At 37.7% G+C, this 22728-nt stretch overlaps 1 protein-coding gene across 1 annotated transcript in view; it reads left to right on the top strand.

The window, feature by feature from the left end:
- The window catches only part of ppfia4 (PTPRF interacting protein alpha 4), a 191746-nt gene extending 171934 nt beyond the window's left edge, over positions 1-19812 (top strand). The window contains exons 23-30 of the mRNA XM_036559543.1: positions 3748-3774; positions 6146-6321; positions 6543-6640; positions 11982-12157; positions 13495-13563; positions 14501-14681; positions 17240-17330; positions 17650-19812. Coding sequence (XP_036415436.1) covers positions 3748-3774; positions 6146-6321; positions 6543-6640; positions 11982-12157; positions 13495-13563; positions 14501-14681; positions 17240-17298 — 786 coding nt within the window. The 3' untranslated portion in view covers positions 17299-17330; positions 17650-19812. The remainder of the gene's footprint in view (positions 1-3747; positions 3775-6145; positions 6322-6542; positions 6641-11981; positions 12158-13494; positions 13564-14500; positions 14682-17239; positions 17331-17649) is intronic.
- The last annotated feature ends 2916 nt before the right edge of the window (positions 19813-22728 follow it).

Raw genomic sequence — 22728 nt, 5'->3', positions numbered from 1 at the left:
GAATCCAGTTAATGCAATGCATTACTTTTTCAGTGTGGAATGTTCCACTAAAAATCATCTTAGACTTAATCTGGATCTGGGAAACCAGCCCTGTTGTTGTGATATTGTGTTCTACTTGATGCAAGCTTGTGGTCGTCTGCGCTGTGTGTGTTATTTAGCCAGGGGTGGAACCAGTACAGCAAAGCTGTACTTAAAAAGAGTAATTTGTCAAAGTCTTACTCGATTAAAAGTGGAAGTATGGAACCAAAAATGTACTTTAGTGAAAGCAAAAAAAGTATCTACAGCACAGTGCAAAAGTCAGAGCGAGCCTTCATTTGTCAAAATTGTTCACGTGTGTACGTTAAGTACAAATTATTCATTTTCCAAAAAAAGCAGAAAACATATATTTAACAGAAATTTAAACAGAAGCCTCAACAAGCAAATAAAAAGTCACATTTTTCATCCTTTGCCTTTATTACATCATCTATTCCGGATATTTTTCCACACATCCAAAATTCAGTCTTAGGAGTTGGCTGCATTTTCTGCTTCTCATGATCCAAGCACCCAAACACATTCAGTGATAGTGTTGAGTTTTCTTCAACTCAACTTGGAAAAATGGACAAAAACTCCTGTGGACTTTATCAGATCTGAAGTAAGAGTGGAGCTTGATTTTCTCCTCTATCTCAAAGATGAAAGCTTTAAGTACTGTTTATCTGAACGGGCAGTTTTGGAAAGCCCTGTTTTTCACTTATGTTATTCAAATGACCTCTTCCTCTTCTTTATGCAAGTAGATTATCTTACATTAAATCTCCTCAGAAATATCTCCTGAAAATGAAGAAAGCAGTGATTAGTAAATTCTGTTATGTCTGTATAGAATTCAACACTACACAACACTACTTGTGACATCCCATATAAATAAAAGTAATGCGTGGCCATGCCTTATTAATGCGTGGGAACGAGATCCTAATGCGTGGTCACGACTTAGTAGGACGTGGGAATGAGATAATTAAGTCGTGGCCACCACTTAGTAAGGCACAGGAACGAGATCCTAATGCATGACCATGACTAAGTAAGGCATGATCTTGTTCCCATGTCTTACTAAGTGGTGGCCTCGACTTAATTATCTCATTCCCATGCCTTACTAAGCCGTGGCCATGCATTATTTTCATTTATACAGGATGTCACCAGTGGGGCTCCGTAGAAAACACCACAAAAACATGATATTTGATGTTTTATCTTGTTTTTTTAGAATATATCCTCATTCCAAATGTGATGCCTACAATACATTCCAAAAGAATTGAGACAGGAGCATGTTTACCACTGTGTTACATCACCTTTCCTTTTAATAGCATGTCGTTTGGAGACTGAGGACACAAACTGATCCACGTTTGAGAGCATTTTTTTCCCCTCAGTTTTACAAGTCTTTTTGCACTTAATAATGCACCACATTTTCAGCAGCACCCACGCTCTCTGATTATGCAGCCATGTTGTTGTAACACGTGCAGATTGTTTCTTGACGTTGTGATGTTGAAATAAGCATTGACGTCCCAGAAAAAGATAGTATTTCAAATGCAGCATATGGTGCTCCAAAATATGTATATTTTGGCATTAATGGTGGCCCTCACAGATGTGCAAGTTAACCAAGCCATTGGCACCACACGCACACACACACACACACACACACACACACACACATCTTCTAAGCCGCTTATCCTTCTGGGTCGTGGGGGGGTCCATTGGCACCAGTATACCCAGTATACTCTTGAACTTTAAACTGGTAACAGTCTGAATGCTTCTTTGCCTTTTTAGCCTGGTGAACAAAACATTAATTCCATTCATTATTTCCTTAAATAATCTGAAAGTTTGACTCCACTGTGCATCAGTCTATTTCAGATAAGCTCAAACCCAGAGAAGTCAGCAGCATTTCTGGATGCTGTTGATATATGACTTCCACTTAGCATAGAACAGTCTTAACTTGCATTTGTAGATGCAGCGACGAACAGTGTTTATTGACAACAGTTTGTCAAAGTTTTTTTGGGATTGAAGGTCATGAGCATTTAGTTGTGATTTGGTTTTTGGCCTTGTTTTTTATATACAGACATATTTCCAAATCTCTTTTGATGATATTATGCACTGCAAAGGGTGAAATATCTAAACACTTGTTTAAGAATGTTGTTCTTATACAGTTGGATTATTTGCTGATGCGTTTTTTGGCAAAGTGGTGAGTCTCGACCCTTCCTTGCTCATAAATGACCCAGACTTTCCTGCTACTTAAAAACTGGAGCATGATTACATCCTTACGCTCCTGTCCCAACTTTTTTGAAACATTTTGCAGAGATCAACTTCAGAATGAGCGTATATTTACAGAAAGCAATGAAGTTGATAAGATAAAACATTACATATCTTGTCTTTGTACTGCTTTCATTCAAAATTGATTTACATATCACTGCTTTTTGCTTTTATTTGCATGTCACATGCTATCCCAACATTTTTGGTATTGGTTTAGTAAATAAAAGAGGGTCTCTGACTTTTGCACTGTATTGCATGAGTGAAAGTAAAAGGTATTTGGTGTTCCAGCAAATTTAACTTTTCATTGGTGATGTGTAGTGCGTTGACTAATGCGGTACTAATCCTCGCACAAAAACTATAATTATGGGAAGTTTCATTTTACACTGATATATAATTCAGTTGGATGTTTTAATAAAAAAAATAATGCACAAATGCAAAGGATTTCAACTGGCAAGAAAAAGGAGAATAATCTCCTGACTGTTGAGATTTGTAACACTTAATAAAATAAGTAAGTAATAACTGAGTAACAGTACAAGTTCAGTGTATTTTCCACCCTGTAATTAACAGCTGATCTACTAATTATCTATTAATTATAATTGCTATTGTGACCTAATATTCAATATAATTTGAACATTAAAAGTAAAAAAAAAATTTACATTTAAAATCAAAGTTTCTTTAGTAGTGCAGTTTGAACAGTCTTTTATGTGACTTTCAATGAAAAAGGATAAACATCAGTCATTAAAACACTTTGTAACATTGTTTGTTTTTATACATAATTAAAACACCAGCTGCCGTTTGCATTGAGTGAAAATTTCATGCTGAATTGAAATCTTGGAAAATCAAGCTATTTAAGGGCCATTTCTTATATTAAGAGTTGTTTTCCAGATTCCAGACAGAGATTAAGCTTAAGTCCTGGAATAGATTTTCCTTTCACTGGAATGTATGCCATAATATTAAGTAAACCCATAATGTGAAGTTAGTCACCTATAAAATTATACTTATATCATTTATTAGGTTTTTGACAGCAGTAATATAGAAATATTGTTTACAAATGATCTATGCAATATACATATATAATACAATTCTTTAAGTATCAGGTCTGCTAAATCTATCTTAACGAAATTGTACATTGATACAGTAATAAAGTACCCTGTCATATTTGTCATAGTCGCACAGTGTAAAAAGCAGCTGGTGTTTTTTTTTAAACAGTAAGTTTTGATTTGACAGTGATGATATATTGAATATCAGCACTTATCAGGCTTTACAAACTTTAAGCCTGAGGAGAGGTGCTAACTGTCATATCTTTTCGTGTGGTTTATCTGATAAATCTCTGTTTGCCGCTGGCATTGCACAGCTTCTGTGCTTCTTAAGGCTGGCAGTAGAGTACTCAGCTAACTGCGCTCTGCTTGAAAATGCTCTGGACTTACTCTGTCTCTGTTGATGCATTAACACGCTGTCACACTGGGATTTGACGGATAGGAGAACGAGGAGGGGAGCTGGGCACAGGTGAGAGAGAGAGAGAGAGAACGAAAGAGATAGAGAGAGATAGAGAGAGAGAGAGAGAGAGAGAGAGAGAGAGAGAGAGAGAGAGAGAGAGACTGTGTCTCCTTCTGGCTGCCACAGCAGATCATTAACCAAGAGAAAGCCTTGCAGTGCCACTCTGTGTCCTTGCTCATTTATTCTGACATGCCTCCTGGATCTGTGGGGCATAAAGAAAAGAAAAATAGTCATTTTAGCCTGTTGCAGAAAAGAATTGCTTGAATATGTTGTCAGTGTTTGAAATTATTTATAAATAGCTCAAATAAAAATCATATATTACTACTAAAGCTGGCAAAAATGCACTATACACGACAAAGTGCAGCAGCAACAGGCTATGAATGTGAATGAGCATGATGAATTTTTTCAAAATAATAAATTAAACATGTTTACTATTTATACTCCATCACAGTATAAATCACTTAAAGAACACTGATCAAAAGCATTGTAAACATAATTAGGCCTGTTTAATTGGATTAAGTGTAGTGCAGTGTACGAAACATTGAAAGAATTATTGTATTCATAGTTTTTGATCATGTTTTTAAATGTGGCATTAACGTTTCTATTTTGTCTGCTCTGACATATCAAACCTCAGAAAAAAACTAGATATTGTAATGCACATCATAAAATGTTTTGAAATAATGCAATGTTATATTTTTGCTATATTGCCCAGCCCGACTCTAAAATGGTAAAACGAGTAGTGGTGTTTTTCATTTGAGGTTAAATAACAGGACCTCAGCAGTTAAGAAAGTAGCTTCACTTTGTTATCATCAATAGTTTTTAGTAACTACTTTTACTGCTAAGCTACTAATGTGTGTTACAAATGTTAAAATCACACACTGAAAAAAATAATGTGTTCAATTTACTTGATTCAAGTGTGTACATATTGTCTGCATGAAAAAAGATGCCCTACATTAACCCTGTTTTGTCTTTCTGTTTACTTACTTTTGGTTGTAATTGCATTGTGATATGCTGATTAGTGGTGAGTTTTGCAGGCCCAGACCTGCTCTTGTAACAAGAATACACGTCTGGGAAACTTGTTAAACATTTGTGGCTGGACTGTAACCACTAATAAGGGGGCGCCCTATCTAAAACTCACCTCTGATTTCTCTAGTCTGGGCTCTTTTGATGTCCGGAGTACAACCAGCAACACAAGCAAAACAACTTAGCTAAAAAAACAAGCTAGCTAGCATTAGCTGATGTTCATTCTGCAAATGAATGTTTCAGGAACACCGTTCTATTTAGTTTTGTCAGCAAGGTGCTTGTTGCACAAATTGAGTACGCTTACATGCAATTAATAATCCAATAACTGCAGAAAATCAGATTTTGTTAGTATGTTTTTCAATGCATTTACATGCATTTGTGGAATCAGATAATCGGAAAACTCCGGGTCTATATGAGTCACACAGTAATCTCATTTCTGCCTTGCGACCCGCCTGTAAACTCACAGATAAATACATGATGTAAACATAATTTAAAACTCGAACATTATGCTGTGGCTTTTTTTTAAATCACTTTACCAGAAAATGTGAATATATATCATCTAGAATATGAAGATATTCAAATTCTTAATTTCTTCAATGATGTTGTTAGTTTCAGCGTTGCTCCAAAAGTATTTTGTAGCCATTCTGCGGGTGCTGTGTTAAACGCTACTTGCTGTTTCTGGGGCAGCGCTCTGTTTTTGTACAGACTAGAAAAATGAAAGAAATCAGAGTATGGGTACATGTGCACTGAAAAATTACTGAGCTAAAATACAGCTCTCTTAATCAGATTTCTAGTAATCTGATAACAGCCTTAATTGGATCCAGGAAATCGGAGTAAGCTGTTTACATGACCACTTAAATGATCAGATAACTCCTGAAATCATAATTATGATTGTTTTATAATGATTATTTTATTGGTGTGCATGTAAACACTTTCACTGAATTATAATACTCTGTTTGAAGACAGTATACATGTACTAAATCTGGTAAATGTTTAGTTTTCAATCTTGGCCAGCTGTTTACAAGCTGCTAACTTACGTTACGTCCATGGGCCAACGACTGAGCTCAACATTGCCTCTACCTTGAGCTCTGACTTAAATTGCTTTAAAATTTCACTATCAAGTTTATTCCCACCCTAATAAGTCTATGTTTCCCACACATTTAGCCCAAAATTTCACATGTCTGTCCCCAGACATTCTCTTTACGAGATCCCATCCTGGCCTTACGAGACTGATTAATGCAGAAATAGTGTACACATCTGAATGAAGTACATTCAATGCACAACTTCCTTCAGCAAAGTAAACGAGTGAAAAAATTCAAACCACAAAGAAAAGACTGTAATCCTTTGTTGCCCTCAGACGCTTGCATATGGAGATATGAATCACGAGTGGATTGGGAACGAGTGGCTGCCTAGCCTGGGCTTGCCCCAGTATCGAAGCTACTTCATGGAGTGCCTGGTGGACGCTCGCATGCTGGACCACCTCACTAAGAAGGATCTCCGCACACATCTCAAAATGGTGGATAGCTTTCACAGGTGGGTCTGAGAAACATTATATACACACCACACACCCAGTCATTTGCATTTGAGCAGTGAGCCGCTGACCTCAGCATACAATTGAGTTTAATTGTTTTGGAATGCTGTTGTCTGATCAGCAACATGCTGACAAATGGCATTTTCTATCAACTTTAAAATTCAAACCATTCACACCTGTAAGATAAGGTCTAAATGTCTGACTGTATTTTGATTTAAAACAGAGCCAGTTTACAGTACGGCATCATGTGCTTGAAGAGGCTCAACTATGACAGGAAGGAGCTGGAAAGAAGGAGAGAGGAGTGCCAAAATGAAATTAAAGGTAACCCTGCACTAATTCAACAATAACATTGTGGGAACTCTATAGCACTGCCAGTCCAGCGTGCATACGCTTGACATTTCTTTCTGTTTATCAGTTTTCTGAACCTAGCTGCAACACTAGATGGCCAAAAGTGTGTGGACACCCAAATGTCACATCAGTATGTGTCTCAATCCAAGATGATGGTGTATTAATGTGGACTTGCGAGAGCATTAGTGAAGTTCAGCACTGGTGTAAGGCTATAAGACCTGACTCAGAGTCAGTGTTCCAATTCATCCCAGACCATTATTCCTCCTCTACCAAAATTTATAGTTGGCACCCTCTAAACCCAGATTCATCCATCAGACTGCCAGCATGATTCATCACTCCTGTGAACATGTTTCCACTGCTCCAGCGTTCAGTTGAAGCTTTACACCACTCCAGCTTCACTTAGTGAGCTTAGTGATCTTAGGCTTGTGTGCAGCTGCTCGGCCATGGAAACTCAGCCCATGAATCTCTTGCTGAACACGTCTTGTGCCGATGTTGCTTCCAGAGGCAGTTTAGAAATTTGTAGTGAGTTTTTTAAGTGCTACGCCTTTCAGCACTCAACAGTCTTGTTCTATGAGCTTGTGTGGCTTTGCACCTGAACTTTTGTTGCTCCTTAATATTTCCACTTCATAATAACAGCACTTACAGTTGACCGGGGCAGCTCTAACGGTGCAGAAATTTGACAAACCCTCTTGTTGGAAAGCATCTTATGACCAGAGCTATTTCTGAACATTTGGGGGACCTAAGTGACATCCTAGTAGAAGAGGCCCCACATACCGTAAGCATATTATTTTATCTGCAAGAATAAATAAATAAATGAGTGGCAGGGCTACACTACATTTATAATGTACCTACTGGCTCCACCTCTAGAATTAATCTTCAGTTCATTTTTATTAGGCCAAAAGTTTAGCAAATGCCAAGGTAAACACATTAAAACATGAATTAACTATATAAAGGGAAGTAGACATCTGAACTTTAAATGACTAATTTGTTTGCTATAAATAAATATTAAATAAATTTGCTGTAAATAAATAATATATATATAAATAATAAAGTAAATTATAATGTGCCATGGGCATCATTTCTACTTTTAAAAAAATTGAAAGCAGAGTCATCAATGTTTATAAGATATTCTTCGAGCAATATTGTGAATGACACGAGTGATATTAAAAAAAAAGAAGAAAAGCTTGTGGCCCAGGGGCCCTAAACAACTACCTACACTGCTTATCGTACCACTTATTATAACTGCCTATACAGCAAGAAACAGCCCTGCTTATGGCAGTGCCAAGTTGAATGTCACTAAACCTTTTAGTGCCCATTCTACTGCCACTGTTTCTTTATGGCTTTATATACTTTCTACACCTGTTAGCAATGGATGTTGCTGAAATAGCAGAAACCACAAATTACAAGGGATGTTAACATATTTTTGCCCATGTAGTGTAACTGCTCTTAAGCTAGCTATATTCCACACAACAGTAGCTTGCAGCTGATGGAAGACAATTATTTGAACTTATTTTGACTTTGCTATTCTACTGTATATACACCACACTCATAAAAAAAGGCACCACATAAAAGGCACTAAACTCTGACTGGGCTGGTCCCTCACATCACTGGGCTGGTACACTAAAGGGTACGTCTTCAGTATCTTTAGTAAGGAAACATAATTGTACCAATTTTGTTGTGCAATTTGATTTTTTAAGTTGTAGTGACTGCTACCACTCTGTCTTGACCCTTTAAAACATTGGTTTATGAAAAGGTACGAATATGCCCCTTTTTTCTGGGAAAGACAAGTAGTGTACATTTAAGACCTGTTTAAGGTAAACAGTTGGTCCTTAAGATCATAGTTGTACCTCGGAGGGTACATTTACATTGTATCTTGACAAACAAAAACGTACCCGTACCTTTTTCTTTTTCTTAGAGGGGTTTATTTTTGATAAAGAGGAACCTCTTGAAATATTATTTTCATGAAATGAAAGTAAATGAAGATGCACCCCCTCACCATCACTGGGTTGCCCTGGGAACAGTGAGTCTACTTGTTATACTAAGAGGTGGCTGCTGAATTCTCTAGGGAAACAGCATCATCTAGTGGCTCTAGAGCAGCCAGTGCATATGGAAGGCAGGAAGGTCAACAGCTGAGGCTTGTAGTGTCAAATCCATTTAAAGGCCCGGCGCCCTGCTGAACTTGAGCGTGACACATGAACTTGACACAGCTGCCACAGCCTTTCATGTGCCTCGCTATCAACATATACCACACACATGCGCGCACACACATACTTAGATCAGATACACAAACTCAGGCACACACGTATTTTCATGCTTTGTTCTTTAAAGCTGCCTGGCCAGCTGTGCGAAAAGATCAATAGGAATGTACACGTGTTGCTGACAGTATGTTACTGTGGGTGCATATAATCTCATTTTACTGACCAGCTGCTGTACTATAAAGCAGTGGTTTTCATACTTTTATTAAGAGTCTAATACTTTTCAAATGATATTTCTTACTGACCGCACATGGTCCACTCTTTCTGAAAATGCATTTATTGATCTGTTCGTTTTATAGCGTTCTTGATTTGCTGTTAATAGACTAGCCAAGTATTATTTTTGAAAAAAAAAAATTATTGCTTGCATCTTGAAAATGCAGTAGGCTATGACAACCAGTAAGCTGTTCTCCTAAAGGTTGCATTTTGTTTCTGTGCTAAATGTTATTTGTAGCTATATACAGTATATCAGGGTTGTCTATTCCTGTCTGCAAAGGGCCGGTATGACTGTGGGTTTTCATTACAAAGCAGATTACACATGACCAATTGTTGAAGACTGAGACCAACTGATTAAATAAGTGTAATGAAAACCTGCAGCCACACCAGCCCTGTGTGGATAAGACTGAACGCCCCTACCAGTGGAATCTCAATACTGGATTTTGGTTTTAATTAATGTAAACTTGTATGAAGTCTGTGGGGTAGTTTTTATGCACAAAGGAAGTCTTGTCCCTGGATTAAAGGGGCCATGTCCTACATTATATTTGTATTTGAGGTCTACTTATAACATTTATGTGGGTTTATGTAACAAAAACAGTAATTATCCTTCTTTACATGCCAATTTTCCATGCTTAGAATTAAACAGGCTGTTTTTGTTACTGTGCCTTTAAGACTGGTATATGTAAATGATCTCCACCATTTATTGTGTCTACTTCAAAAACAGCATCAACTAGACTTGAATACTCTATGCTTCGGAAAGACACTGAAGTGCTTGTTCTCAATTCTATCCTTAAAACCAAAATAATTTATTTTTCATAATTAATCATGTGTATGTTTGTTTGTTTTAATCAAAATAGTCCAGTTTTCAATTTTGTAACATGTAGTTACACATTGATACTTCCCATTTTATGATGGGCGTCCCAAAAATGCAGAGGGACAGACAGTACTGTAATATTATGTCAGATAAGGAGACGGATGAGTCTGACTGGATTTTTTCTTTCCTAGATAGCAGCAATTATACAGACGTTTATGAAGTGAATCTTTTAAAATCTTTGTTTAACGATTTGTTTTCATAGTCATTATAGCTGGTTTACTGAATGGATTGGCATGTTCATATTCTGCTGCTAATTTAGTAGTCGAGGTTTAATTCCATAGGTGAACATAAATCTCATTCAAAATTGATGACTCGTCGAGGTATTTTTATGTTTTATACTAAATTCATATAGATTCATGACTGTCACTATCAAAAAAGTCAGCAAAACTGATTAGCTAGCCTTCAATCTATCTTCATCTCCAAAATACCTCGCTCTGTGATGGCTTAATGGGGACAAATTTAACTTCTTCACCTGAATGTTGTTCATCAGTAAAAACTGCAGAACAAATAAATGTGTATTTGGCCATTTCTGTGGTGTGGTGTTGACATTCAGGGTACTGCTCTGAAGTGATTTGCCTCTTATCTGGAAAGTAGAAGTCATTTTTCCTCCTCCTCAGCGCCTATTACTTGTGGGGTAATAGGCCTATTTTGTTCTCTTTATACATGCTCTCCTTGGTAATCTTTTAGAAGTACAAAATGCAGATGACCCACAGCTCGATCTCCCACTTAAACTGAGTGAAAATGGTACTCTGCATAAAGTGCTGGATGTCTAAGAACTTTCAAAACAGAGATTATTACTTTCGGAAATCATGATTCAGCCAGAGCTATGGCCAATAATCTGGGGCCATTATTGTCTAATGTACAAAGCCATGTAAAAAATCTTGGTGTTATCTTTGATTCTGCCCTTAAGTTTGAGAAGCAAACTCGGAAGTAGAGCAAAACCTGAAAGCATCCTGTTTTTTAAGGACCTGGAAACAGTTGTTCATGCTCTCATATTTCCTCTTGTGTCAATCATTGCAACTTGCTGTACTTAGAAATGTCAGTCAAGCTTTTCACGTATGCAGCTGGTCCTGACTGGTACCAAGAAAAGGGAGAGCATTACCCGTGTACTTGCATCACGGCACTGGTTACCAGTCAAATACAGAGTTGAATTTAAGATTTTATGATTCGTTTTTAAAGCTTTGCGTGGCTTGGCTCTAAATTATATCGCTAACCTTCTCTGCTTCCACTCCACCTCACGACAACTATGATCTTCCTTCAGTTGCTCTTAGACATTCCACGTTCTCAGATGAGGTTTAGAGGTTATCAGGCCTCTTCTGTAGCTGCAAGACTTTGGAACTCTCTTCTACTTTTCATAAAGGAATCCACCACAATAGAGTCACATTTTAAAAACCCTTTTATTTTCTGAGGCATTTGAGTCCTTTTAATGTGTTCAGTCATCTGTCCAGTCTTGGTTTGTTCTGTCTTGCCGTCAGTAACTGTTGGTAACTTTTTAGTTGATATTATTGTGCGGCATCTTGACCTTTAAATGTGGTATATAAAAGCGACTTGATTTTTTCTTTGTTTAAAAATGGTTTTCCATTTAATATCTTTCACAAACTTCAGTGCTTCAGTCTTTCAAATCAAAGTGGTGACTTGCGGAATTGTGTTTGTATGGGGGTGTGGTTTGGCTGTGTTCTGCTTTTAACTAGCATTACATGATGTAGCATGATTTTTTATTTATAGCCTAATATCACAGCCATCGTTAAGTAATGATGAATAAGCCTGTATCTCTGAAAATTGTAACTCAACTTAGTAAAGTGAGTTTTTTTTATGATATGAGCCCTTCAATAGTAATTTCTCCATAAAAGGCTAAATCGCACAAGTAATTTATAGATTCCAGTTGAAATAATTGGCTGCAATAAACTCCCAAGCATTATATTATATCCACTGAAGGCAAAAGTAGATCAAATATGCTTCTAACCCTCAACAGACACTTTGGTGTGGACCAATGACCATGTGATGCACTGGGTGCAGACCATCGGGCTGAAGGAGTACAGCAATAACCTGCTGGAGAGTGGCGTACACGGAGCCCTAATTGCTCTGGACGAAACCTTCGACTTCAGCAGCCTTGCACTCATCCTGCAGATACCCATGCAGAACACCCAGGTAAAGGACAGTCAGGTCAATGCAAGCACACTAAAAAGTGATGCAGTGATTTCCCTTTTCTAAAGTCTACCTAATTTTCACATGGATATATTATAAACCTCAACTCTAAAAAAATTTGGGATGGTATGAAATGCTAATTAAACAGAAAATAACAGTAACATGAATACACTATAAACAAAAAGCATTCATTAATAAATACTGTTTGACCTATATTAAAATCAAAACAGTACAAAAACAGAATATTTGGTGTTTTACCTCATGAATTTTGTTATAATTTCTGTAAATATATACATAAATTTGATGCCTGCAATACATTCCAAAAAGTTGGCACAGGAGCCACTGTGTTGAACATGTGCAGAATGTGGCTGAACATTGTCATGATGAAATAAGCATGGACGTCCCTGACAAAGACGTCATCTAGAAGGCAGTGCTGCAAACCCACGCCATGGGCACTAATACACCCCATACAATGACAGACCTGGCTTTTAGACTTTACACTGGTAACAATCTGGATGCTCATTTTCTTCTTTAGCCCACAACACAACCTCCATTATGTCCATTAGCAGTCTGAAAGGTTGACTCATCAGAACATTTTACATGTTTGTGCATCAGTCCATTGCAGGTGACCCAGAGAAATCGGCGGCATTTCTGGACGTTGTTGACGTATGTCTTCCAATGTGCATAGTAGAATCTTAACTTAGTGGATGTAGCATTTATTGACAATGGTTTGCCAAAGTATTTCCAAACCCATGTAGTGATATGCGTCAAAGAAGCCTAACAGTTTTTAATGCAGTGCCATCTGAGTGATTGAAGGTCATTCAGTCGTGGTTTTCGGGCTTGCCTTTTATGCACAAAAGTTTCTCACATTCCTTGTATCTTTTGATAATATTAGGCACTGTCGTATGTTGTTCTTAAACTGTAGGACTACTCACTGACACAAAGTAGCCACCCTTGACCCATCCTTGCTCGTTAAGAGCTAGGCATTTTCTGAATGCTCCTTTTATACCCAAGCGTGATTGCTTCACCAGTTTAAGATGTTTCTTGAAAATTTCATACAGTTCTTAAATGTTGCAGGCATCAATTTCAGAATGAGTCTGTAGGTAAAATTTGTAGGTAAAACTTTAAATGTCTTCTCTTTGTACTGTTTGACTCAAGTTAATTCAATGCATCACTTTTTTCAGTGATGAACAAGGAGCTTGCTCTTTTCCTTACAACAAAAAGCAGTCTAAATTCACTTGTAATATACTGGGATGCTATGCAAAACAGGTCAGTAGTTAGCTCAAACACGTTTATGTTCATAGTCTTTCTAACTCTTGTATTTCTTATTAATTGCTCAGGCCAGGCAGATCCTGGAACGGGAGTTCAACAATCTCTTGGCCTTGGGGACTGACAGGCGTCTGGAGGAGGTAAGTGGGTGCCATTAAAGTCCAGCCTGAATTGCTTTAGAAAGAAATTCAAGGCTCTTAACCTTTTAATGACAATGCAATAAAGCACTATTTTAATCTACTCTTCATTTTTAATAACATGATTGCTGTCATTACCCAGATAGCAAGCATGTATCGTTCCACTGGCTTGAAAAGGTTGACTGTTTGCCACTGCTGGTCTACCTTCAGACCACCCAGATTGTCCTGCATACAAAGTCTAACTAGTTTTTAATGTTCTCTTCTATTTTGTTTAACACTCTGCTTAAATACCTGTGGGCCTCCCGGAAAACGCTGAGCAGAAAGCCAGTGGGCTGCTAGCCTTTCCATCATAGGGCCAACAGTGGGTCTCTACACTCTTGCTATCTGGATACATTTAATTTGACAATCAAGAAGGGCATAAACAAATCATTAATCATTCTTAAGGACCTAAATTCCATTCTGAATGTGTGTGGATACTTAGAAACTATCCTAGTGCATCAAACAATAAAGACTGGATGATGCAGCTTTTTTACAGAGACAGAAAACACGGTAGCATGCAAGTAACATTCATTTTACTCTGCCTAACATGGATATGCACACTACCAACAACTCTAGCAGATTCTTAGATTCTAATGAGTTAAAGAATGCATCACCAAAGGCTCTCCATAAATCACCAAAGACACATTAGGTAAGGTAGGGTTAACCCGGTCAGTAGAAGAGCAGTATTTGCAGTCACAGGTGCATGCCAAGCATCACTGGTAATAACTTTCTATACTGTAGTGTGAAACACTCAATGGACCACCTACTTTACCAGTGTCCACATGTAATACTGGTGAATGGTTTCGTATAAATCAAATGTCTTCACTGAAGCACACTCAGTGCTGTGTTGTTCTTTGTAGTCAATGGGTATGTTTACCAGTTTGCAAAACTTTCTTAACAGAGTGATGATAAGTCTTTCCGGAGGTCCCCGTCATGGAGGAAGCGCTTCAGGCCGCGGGAGGGCCAGGGGCTGGGCATGATGCCTGGCTCCATCGAGACGCTACCTGCTGGCTTCCGCCTCACCACCATGTCTATTCCCTCCTCCATGGCTGTGGTGCCCAAGAAACAGCTGCAGCCTGAAGGTAGTATAGTGCTCCATGGGTGGAATGAGCTCAGCTTTCTCATTGGCTTGCTGCAGTGTGTTTCTATGCTAGCAGTGCTAAGCAGATGCCTCTACCAATGCCATGGCAGTGACAGTTTCCGCTATAAATATATGGATGGCCACTGAGCATTTTGGGAATGGCAAAAAAGATATTTCTTTGCTGTTTATCCAGTGCTAAGAGGGAAGCTGTGCGCAACCGAAAAATACTAAAATAAAGTTAACCTTTGAACTAACTATTAAGTAGTATCCAGCAGACCTAACTCCTGCAATAGAGTCTGGCTGCAGACATGCACTCTCAGACAGGTGCACTCTCAGCCCCAGTGACGTCACGTGCACATGTACTCTCTGCCACAATGGCAAAAGCAGCCCAACGGCACGGTAACTTTTGGCTGCTTCTGCTTAGTGATATCATCATCATTATTCCATTTTCCGGCCATAACACAGCTAGAGAATTCCACTGAATTTGCCTCCCTGTTGAAAAAAGTCATAGAACCCATTAAAAGTATCTGTTGGTTCCTGGTGGTTTTCAGTAGCCGCTAATGGTGTTTTTTTATTTTTTTTCTCCAATGAGTTGATATCACAGTGTAAAGGATTCAGATAATTTAATCAGATGTTTTGGGACTGATTCCAGATACATTTATTTGTTTCTTACTGGTCTCCAATGGCAATCATCAAGCCAATTCCCGTTAGGTAGCAAAACCATCAGGTTTTATTCCTAACGGCTCTAATTTTCAGCATGGCTTTGTTTTTTCTGCGAATAAACCCGACATTCATGTCTTGTCGTTGTGGTTTTATTTTGAAAGTTTCCATATTTAATTACCTTATTATCAGTAAGACAATGTTCAGTGTAACTCTTGTTGCCCAATAATATGTGGTTCGCTGGTTTTGTTCTTAAAAACGACAAAAACACTGTCATGGCAGAGCGTGCACTGACATCACTAATAGGCCGGCGGTGCATGTCAGGCTGAGAGTGCATGTCTGCAGCCAGACCCTTCTCAACTCCTGACTGGGCATATCCTATTTGACTTCCACTTTGGTGGATGAAAGTGGTTGGCCAGGGTTAACTTGCTAGATAAAGTGTTGGTGAGGTAACTCACATTAATGTTAGGAAAATTAAAGGGTTGGGATTATATCTTATGTTGACTAGTCTTAGCTAGGTTGATGGTAGATCAGGATGGTAGACCAAATAAACCATCTAACTCAGACAAAAACATACCCTATGCTGGGCAACCAGCTAAGCTGGCCTACCATCTCAACTAGCTTAACACGCTTGTGCTGGTCAAGCTGTTTTTTTCCAAGTAAGGGTTAATTACTTCCCCAAATACAGCTCAGCTAGCAACCCTACTCAAAACTCACTTTTAGCTAGCCCTTTTGAGATAGGGCTGCGTGCACAGGGCATTGAGGGGCCATTCATTTGCCAGTGAGCAAAATTACTGGCCCTGTTCAGGCAGGCCATTGTCGGCCACTACTCACTACTCACAAGTGGACCCCTACAGGAGCAGATCTCCAACATTTTAAGTCTAAAGTCCACTTTGTGGAAAGATTTGGCCGAAGCAGATTTCATAAATTGACAAAATTAACACTTAGTAAGTAGAGATACAACTTCTGAGATTTTTCTGCAGCCCCCTTAGCATTCACCTGCAGCCGCCCAGGAGGACACGGCCACAGTTTGAGAACTGCTAGAAGAAACACAATGAAAGAGCATTTTAAATGTAACCATCTTTCTGTAATTTTAGGCATAATCATATAACTACAGAAGGGAGCTCAAACTACTGGCACATGATTTGTCTTTAAATCCGTCCTGGATTGTTTGCCTCACCCACCAGACGCTGTTGCTGGTTACCTACCATAAGCTGTTTAAAATCAGTTTAGGCTGATGCTTAATTATGCCTGCTTAGACTAAATTCATTCATAGCAGTAGAAACAGCAGGTCAGGATTAAGAAATGAATTAATATTACTTTGCCAGCGCTTGACTTCACTCGCAGTAACCACTCAAATTCTGCAGGAATGTCACAATAAGAGTCTCATATAATTTGACTTTTAAAAGCAGGTTTACTTGATTTACTTTATTTAAAATACTTATTAAACATTTTGTATTTATAATACTGCTACTATGTTAGTGTGTATGTTAGTATATATTTTCTGTAAGTAAATTTGATTCATACTTGATGGAAAAATATGGGACACTTTTTTCTCAGCATTTTTTTACTGCCAAGTGGCATACCTTCTCTGAAACAGTATATTTGCTTTAACAAATTTTTTACCAAATTTTACTGTGAGCTACTTCACCAGCACTTAAGCTGTATAACAACCTTAGGTAAATGCTAGATAGTTGGCTAACTTTTTGGGCTCCTCCACTCAGTTTTTGCTGAGGCAAGCCTAGGGCTTGTTCTGCCATGCTGCAGCTAGATGTCACCCATACTGTTAGCTTTTTAGCCTATTTGACTGGCTGTATCCAGTCTCCATAAAGGAGCTTCTTCCTGCTTGCTTGCTCTCTCATTGCATGTTGTCTCCCCTCTGTCCCTGTGGTGCCATAGCTGGACCCCCACCACCTCAGAGACTTGACCCCTCTGTCGTCAGGACTTACTCCTGCTAACTCTGCTTTACTAACTGCACTCATGCTACCAGGTAAGCTGCTCTGAGACATTTTATCCTAATTATTGGTATAACTGTGTTTCTAGGTTTCCAGACAAGGCTAATTTATAGTAGCCTTAGTAACATTTCTGCCAAGTGCAAGACCATAATCCTAAAAAACAACTAGCAAGTCCTGAAAATAACTTTTCCTCCTTAAGGGAATATTTGATATAATAAAAGAAAGCTACCAAGGAATGTTTGGCATTTATTTCAGAGGAAGATGTGTTAACTGGTCTCTAGTAACTTTCATTCATGTGTAGCCATACTACACCATACTTTCCTGATTTATCTGTGTTCTGCTCTGTCCTGACAGTGCATTCCCACTACCTGTATGGACACATGCTTGCGGCCTTTCGAGAGTGATATGCCAAATTTCGGGGGGAAACTTTTGGAGGCTCGATCTCTCCACCCCCCCCTCCCGAACGAAACCAGTGCTTTCGTGGAAACGGTGCAATAGGGGAAAAAAACCTGAACTTTGAACTCTTGAACGCACTCGTTGCGTAGCTGCTCTTAAAGGAGATATCTTGTCACGTCGGTCACTTCCTAGTAACCCCAAGTTATTTAGTCCTTGTGCTGGTCGTTTTCAACTGGTGTACTTGGCCCCTAGTCTGTCAGTTCTAGTCTACTTCCTTGGGTGTGTTGATGGCAATTTACTATGTAAGGTTTTCCCCCCCTCCGGTTATGCAAGGTATTAATCAGTGTCTCTTTCTGTATATAAAATGGATTATAATATGTTTTTTATAGAAATATATAAATATATATATTGGAATTGTATATGGAAAAGACTATATCATTATTGTATGAATACTGAAAATCTGTCTCAGTTGTGACTGTTTTTGTTTGTTTGAAACTCTCTGTCTGATAGTGTTAGATTTGTAGCCACTGTTTTGGATGTGTTGGTGGAAGTTGCCCTTTTATGCTGACCTGAGACCAGTTTTTTGCAATTGCTCTTAGAATCTGGGCAGGAGGGAGCTGGTCCCAGATGAAAATAAAAGGGCTTATTATCAGTAGCATCTAAGTAGGTATCTGGGGAAGAGTGAGTTTGCGGTCATCTTAGCAGAGCTCATCTGCATTCCGAAAAAAATGTCCAGGCCTTAAAGGAATACTCTAATCTCTATCTGCCGCATCTGTAGCTTATGACTAATTGCTATGAGCAAATGTTTTGATGTTACCTTACAGAAAACCTCGTCGACAGATCATGAGTTTGATCCCTGGTGATGCCACAACCATCTGTGGCCCATAGTCCATAAAAAAACATAAAAATCTCCCAGCTTGGTAGCATCGTGTGATGGGAAACTGAAAATGATAAAAATGATGAAAAAAATAATAAAAACACTCAACACTAGTGTTGTAGTCAAGACCACTAGAGGTGAGTATGCAAGCCGGACACATCAAGTCTGAATCAGTACTTTGTAGTAGTCGAGTCAAGACTGACACAAGACCAAGACCCAATTAAGATTTTTTTTAAATATAAAAAAAGAAATTTGTTGTTTATTTTATACATTATAGCATTAAATAATATATAGCCTAAAATATTATTAATTATTATAATTATTATTAATTATTATTATAGTATAGTATTAGTCCAACTTTGCGTCGTAAATTTTGGAAGCAAATGATGGGGAGGTTATTCTCTGTCGTTTCTTCTCTAAAACTGAACATAAACCGAACAACACACATCCATTTTTATTATTAAATGAGAACATAGTAATAATAACATTCCAATCTGCCCTCAGGGAACATTTGAGTTTTGGAACCAATGAACATCAACAAAGAAATAGTACCCAGTTAAGCCATCATGGAAAGACTCTATCTTATCCTGAGACAGAGGTAAGACCGTGTCCAAATGATGTCGAGGCCGAGATAAGACAGAGACTGTTACTAAGAACGGACTTGAGTACTACAACACTACTGAAAGGACTTATATAACAGCGGCCTATAGGGTAGGTGCTGCTGCAGATGCTGGAGTATTCCTTTAAAGATCAGGGTAAGTCAGCAGTTTGACAAAGAAGCCCTCCATATCAAACAGAAATTCGCAGGACTATATGCGACAGCACAGAAAGCAATAGCCTTCCGTGTCTTCATCATCAAGCCTAGAGTAGTTCATAAATGCGCCAAAAATATGAAAGTTGCAAACAACAGCCACTAGGAGGTGTGGTCTTAAATCCATTCGTTTTTTTTCTTTCTGCATTAATCAGTCGAACTGATGAGATATAACAACAACCTGTAGGTTTTTGCTTTGTTTTGTTTTATATTTTTTATGTTCTGTTTGCTTTTTTTACAGACAGTGTTTTAATTACATTTCAAGAGATGTACAATGTGCCACTGTGGCAGCTATTTTACTTATTTCTGTATATGTATGTAAGTATGTGTATATGTACTTTATGCCAAGTGTAACACTATATGCTGATATATTGAGCCTTTTTTGTTTGTTTACTTAAAAAAAGTGCTATTTATTAAAACACTATGAATTACAGTGAATCTGTTGGAAGATTAAACAGATAGCTGTGCCCCAATAATCAAATCAGTATAAAAAAAAGCACCGAAACGGTGAGAAATACTTGATATCCATTGAAGTCCATATCATACTGAGTGTGAGTGATTTAGTATCTTTAGATTATCTATTTTTCTGTATGGGACACTATTGGCAGGAGAGGGATATGTTGGAGCATGCATGCCACAAAACTGACAATCATTCTGTTGCCTCTATTGCCTCACAGCTCACTGTCTTTCTCTTAATGTCTCTCTATCTGTCACTCTCTCAATCTCATTCATTATATATATATCTGAAGAATCCATCAGTTGAACACTTGAACTTGAAAAATCCTGTGGTGTGCTGCTCTTTTTTTTACCTCTATATCTGCTAATTGTGCCTGATCTAATACAGACAACTCGCCCGAATCCCCGCAAAAAGTGATTCACTGAATTGACTTGATTCAAATGTGTACTTCATTTATACACGAGTCAAATATATCACATAAATACAGTTACTGGCAAAATTATGTCCAGTAAAAGGCCCCGAGCAACATCCTATCTGTGGGTCACCATCCACCATAATCATATTATTTGATATGCAAGAAAAAAAAGAACTTATACTTAATAATTACTTCAATTTGATCATAATGAAGGTAAACGCAGTAAAACAATAACAAACTATACTGAAGGAAAATAGAATCCTGAAACTAAATTGTTAAATAATATTTAAAGAGCACTTGTTCTTTGTTCAGTTAAGACCATATTAGACATGTCTAAATGATTTATTCACTGTGCATGAAGCTTTATTTATTATGACCTGTATTAGTACATAATTGGAGGACTGTAACGTGAAAACTAAGAATAATGCGAAATGAACACCTAAATAACTGGAAGTATCTTATTCCTGCAGGTTCTCAGTAGAATGAAGTGACTTCTGGAGTTTATTGTAGTGAAGCTAACACATTTTTAAAATAGTGTGCATCACAAATTCAATACCTGTTCATGATTAAAAAAAAACAAAAACAAAACATTCCAGAAAAAAAACACCCTTTCATACAAGTTCATACGAGTTCTATTTATCCTCACTTAATTGTCAACATGGGTTAAAACTAGCTTAAAACACTTAATAAAAACTTGTTTACTCTACTTAAAAAAATGGAACATATCTTGAATGCATTACTGACTGAACTCCAGATGTCACGTAAAGTTTCAGGGAACAGTGTAAAATACAAAAAATGTCTGTACGATACTAAAATAAGTAAGACAGAAATATAATTAAACCTTGCTTAAAAATCACATATCAGGCCTATCTGAGAACTGTCTGGACGTGGTCTTACCAAAGGAGTGCGCATGATTGACAGCCCTCCTGGCATACTACAGCACTAAAGCAGAACTAAACGCAACAACACAACCAGAAAATGAGTGAAACATGCTCTACATATCATTAATGTCTAAAATATATCGCTGCTGTCAGAAGAAAACCTCATATCTCCATTTTTGTTGTTTTTCAGTTTTTGACATAATTTGAAAATGCCTGTTACCCTTTACATTGTATGTACTTTCTGAAGAATGGACCAAAAGAACAGATGCAAAATGACTTGGAAAAAAGTCTGGTTCCATTGACTTATATTAAAAGTAAAGTAGGTTTTTTCCTTCTCCTGTAAAGTTGTCATTTGGAGATATGAATATATATATATATATATATATATATATATATATATATATATAATATATATATATATATATATATACTGCTATATAGTTTATGGATAAAGGATATGCAGGTGGTGTTGGTAGATTATTTCTATCAGAGCTCACTAAGCCGTCCAGTTTTATATGGCGACGTCTTAAAGAAGAAGGTTTTATTCACTGTACTGCTGGATGTCTGAATGGACGAATGGACGTTTATGCTAGCTCAGTTATGCTAAGTTAGCTGTTGTTTATTAGCTTTCTTGTGCTAAGATTCTCTGACTTGAACATAGAAAAGGGGAACACAGTTTTGTTTAAGCTGTGTGGGCCAGAAATGCCACGTCAGCCTTGTTGTTTGGCGAGGACAATGCTTATGTATGCACTACCCAAGATTAGGACTGCCCACTTTACACTGAGAGAGGAGAATGTTAGCAAGAGCAAAATTAACCTACTTAGAAAGAAAGCAAAATTTAGGTTCTCTGGAGCTTTAACACTACCTAGAACCCTGGAATAGAACATTGTAAACTATACACTGATAATGTATGAATTTAGGTGATTACTTTGGGGACATTTTCATAACAAGATCTTTTATTGGGAAATATTATAATTAATAATATGATTTTAACATAACAGACCTCCAGCTATGTACTAATACAAGTCATAATGAATAAAGCTTACTGCATAGTGAATACACTATTTAGAACTGGGCTTTACTGAACACAGAACTAGACATCCTTTCTGCTTTTGTGTTTTTTGGAAAGCAAAATGATGTCTTCCTTAGAGATTTTGGTAACACTTTACTGAGGGGCATTCATAAGGGTGCACGACACCTACATTAGCCTTTCATGACAACTGACATAAACCTACTGAAACATTTATAAAGGTTTATTTCAACAAGAGTTGGTTGTAATATCACTTATAAAAACTGACAGAAGCAGCCTTTATGATGACTGACGCTTGTTGGAATAAGCCTTTGTAAGTGTTCATGTAGGTTTATGTCAGTTGTGATGAAAGGCTAATGCAAGCCTCATGTAGCTTTACAAACGAGGGATGACTTGTGGGTCCCTGGTGGTCCGAGGCCCCAAAGTGCTTATATTGGTTATGGCAAGAAACAGCCCTGTGTGGAAATGATGTTCACATCTGAATGCAGTAAATTCAGTGCATCACTTTCTTCAGTATGTATTTTTACATTTCTTTTCAATCTTTCTGTCCTGCATTCCTTGTTTTT

This window comes from Colossoma macropomum, unplaced genomic scaffold (genome assembly GCF_904425465.1).
Source record: "Colossoma macropomum unplaced genomic scaffold, Colossoma_macropomum, whole genome shotgun sequence".
NCBI lineage: Eukaryota > Metazoa > Chordata > Actinopteri > Characiformes > Serrasalmidae > Colossoma > Colossoma macropomum.
Note: the sequence above shows the minus strand (reverse complement) of the source record. Positions and strands in the feature narration are given on the sequence as shown.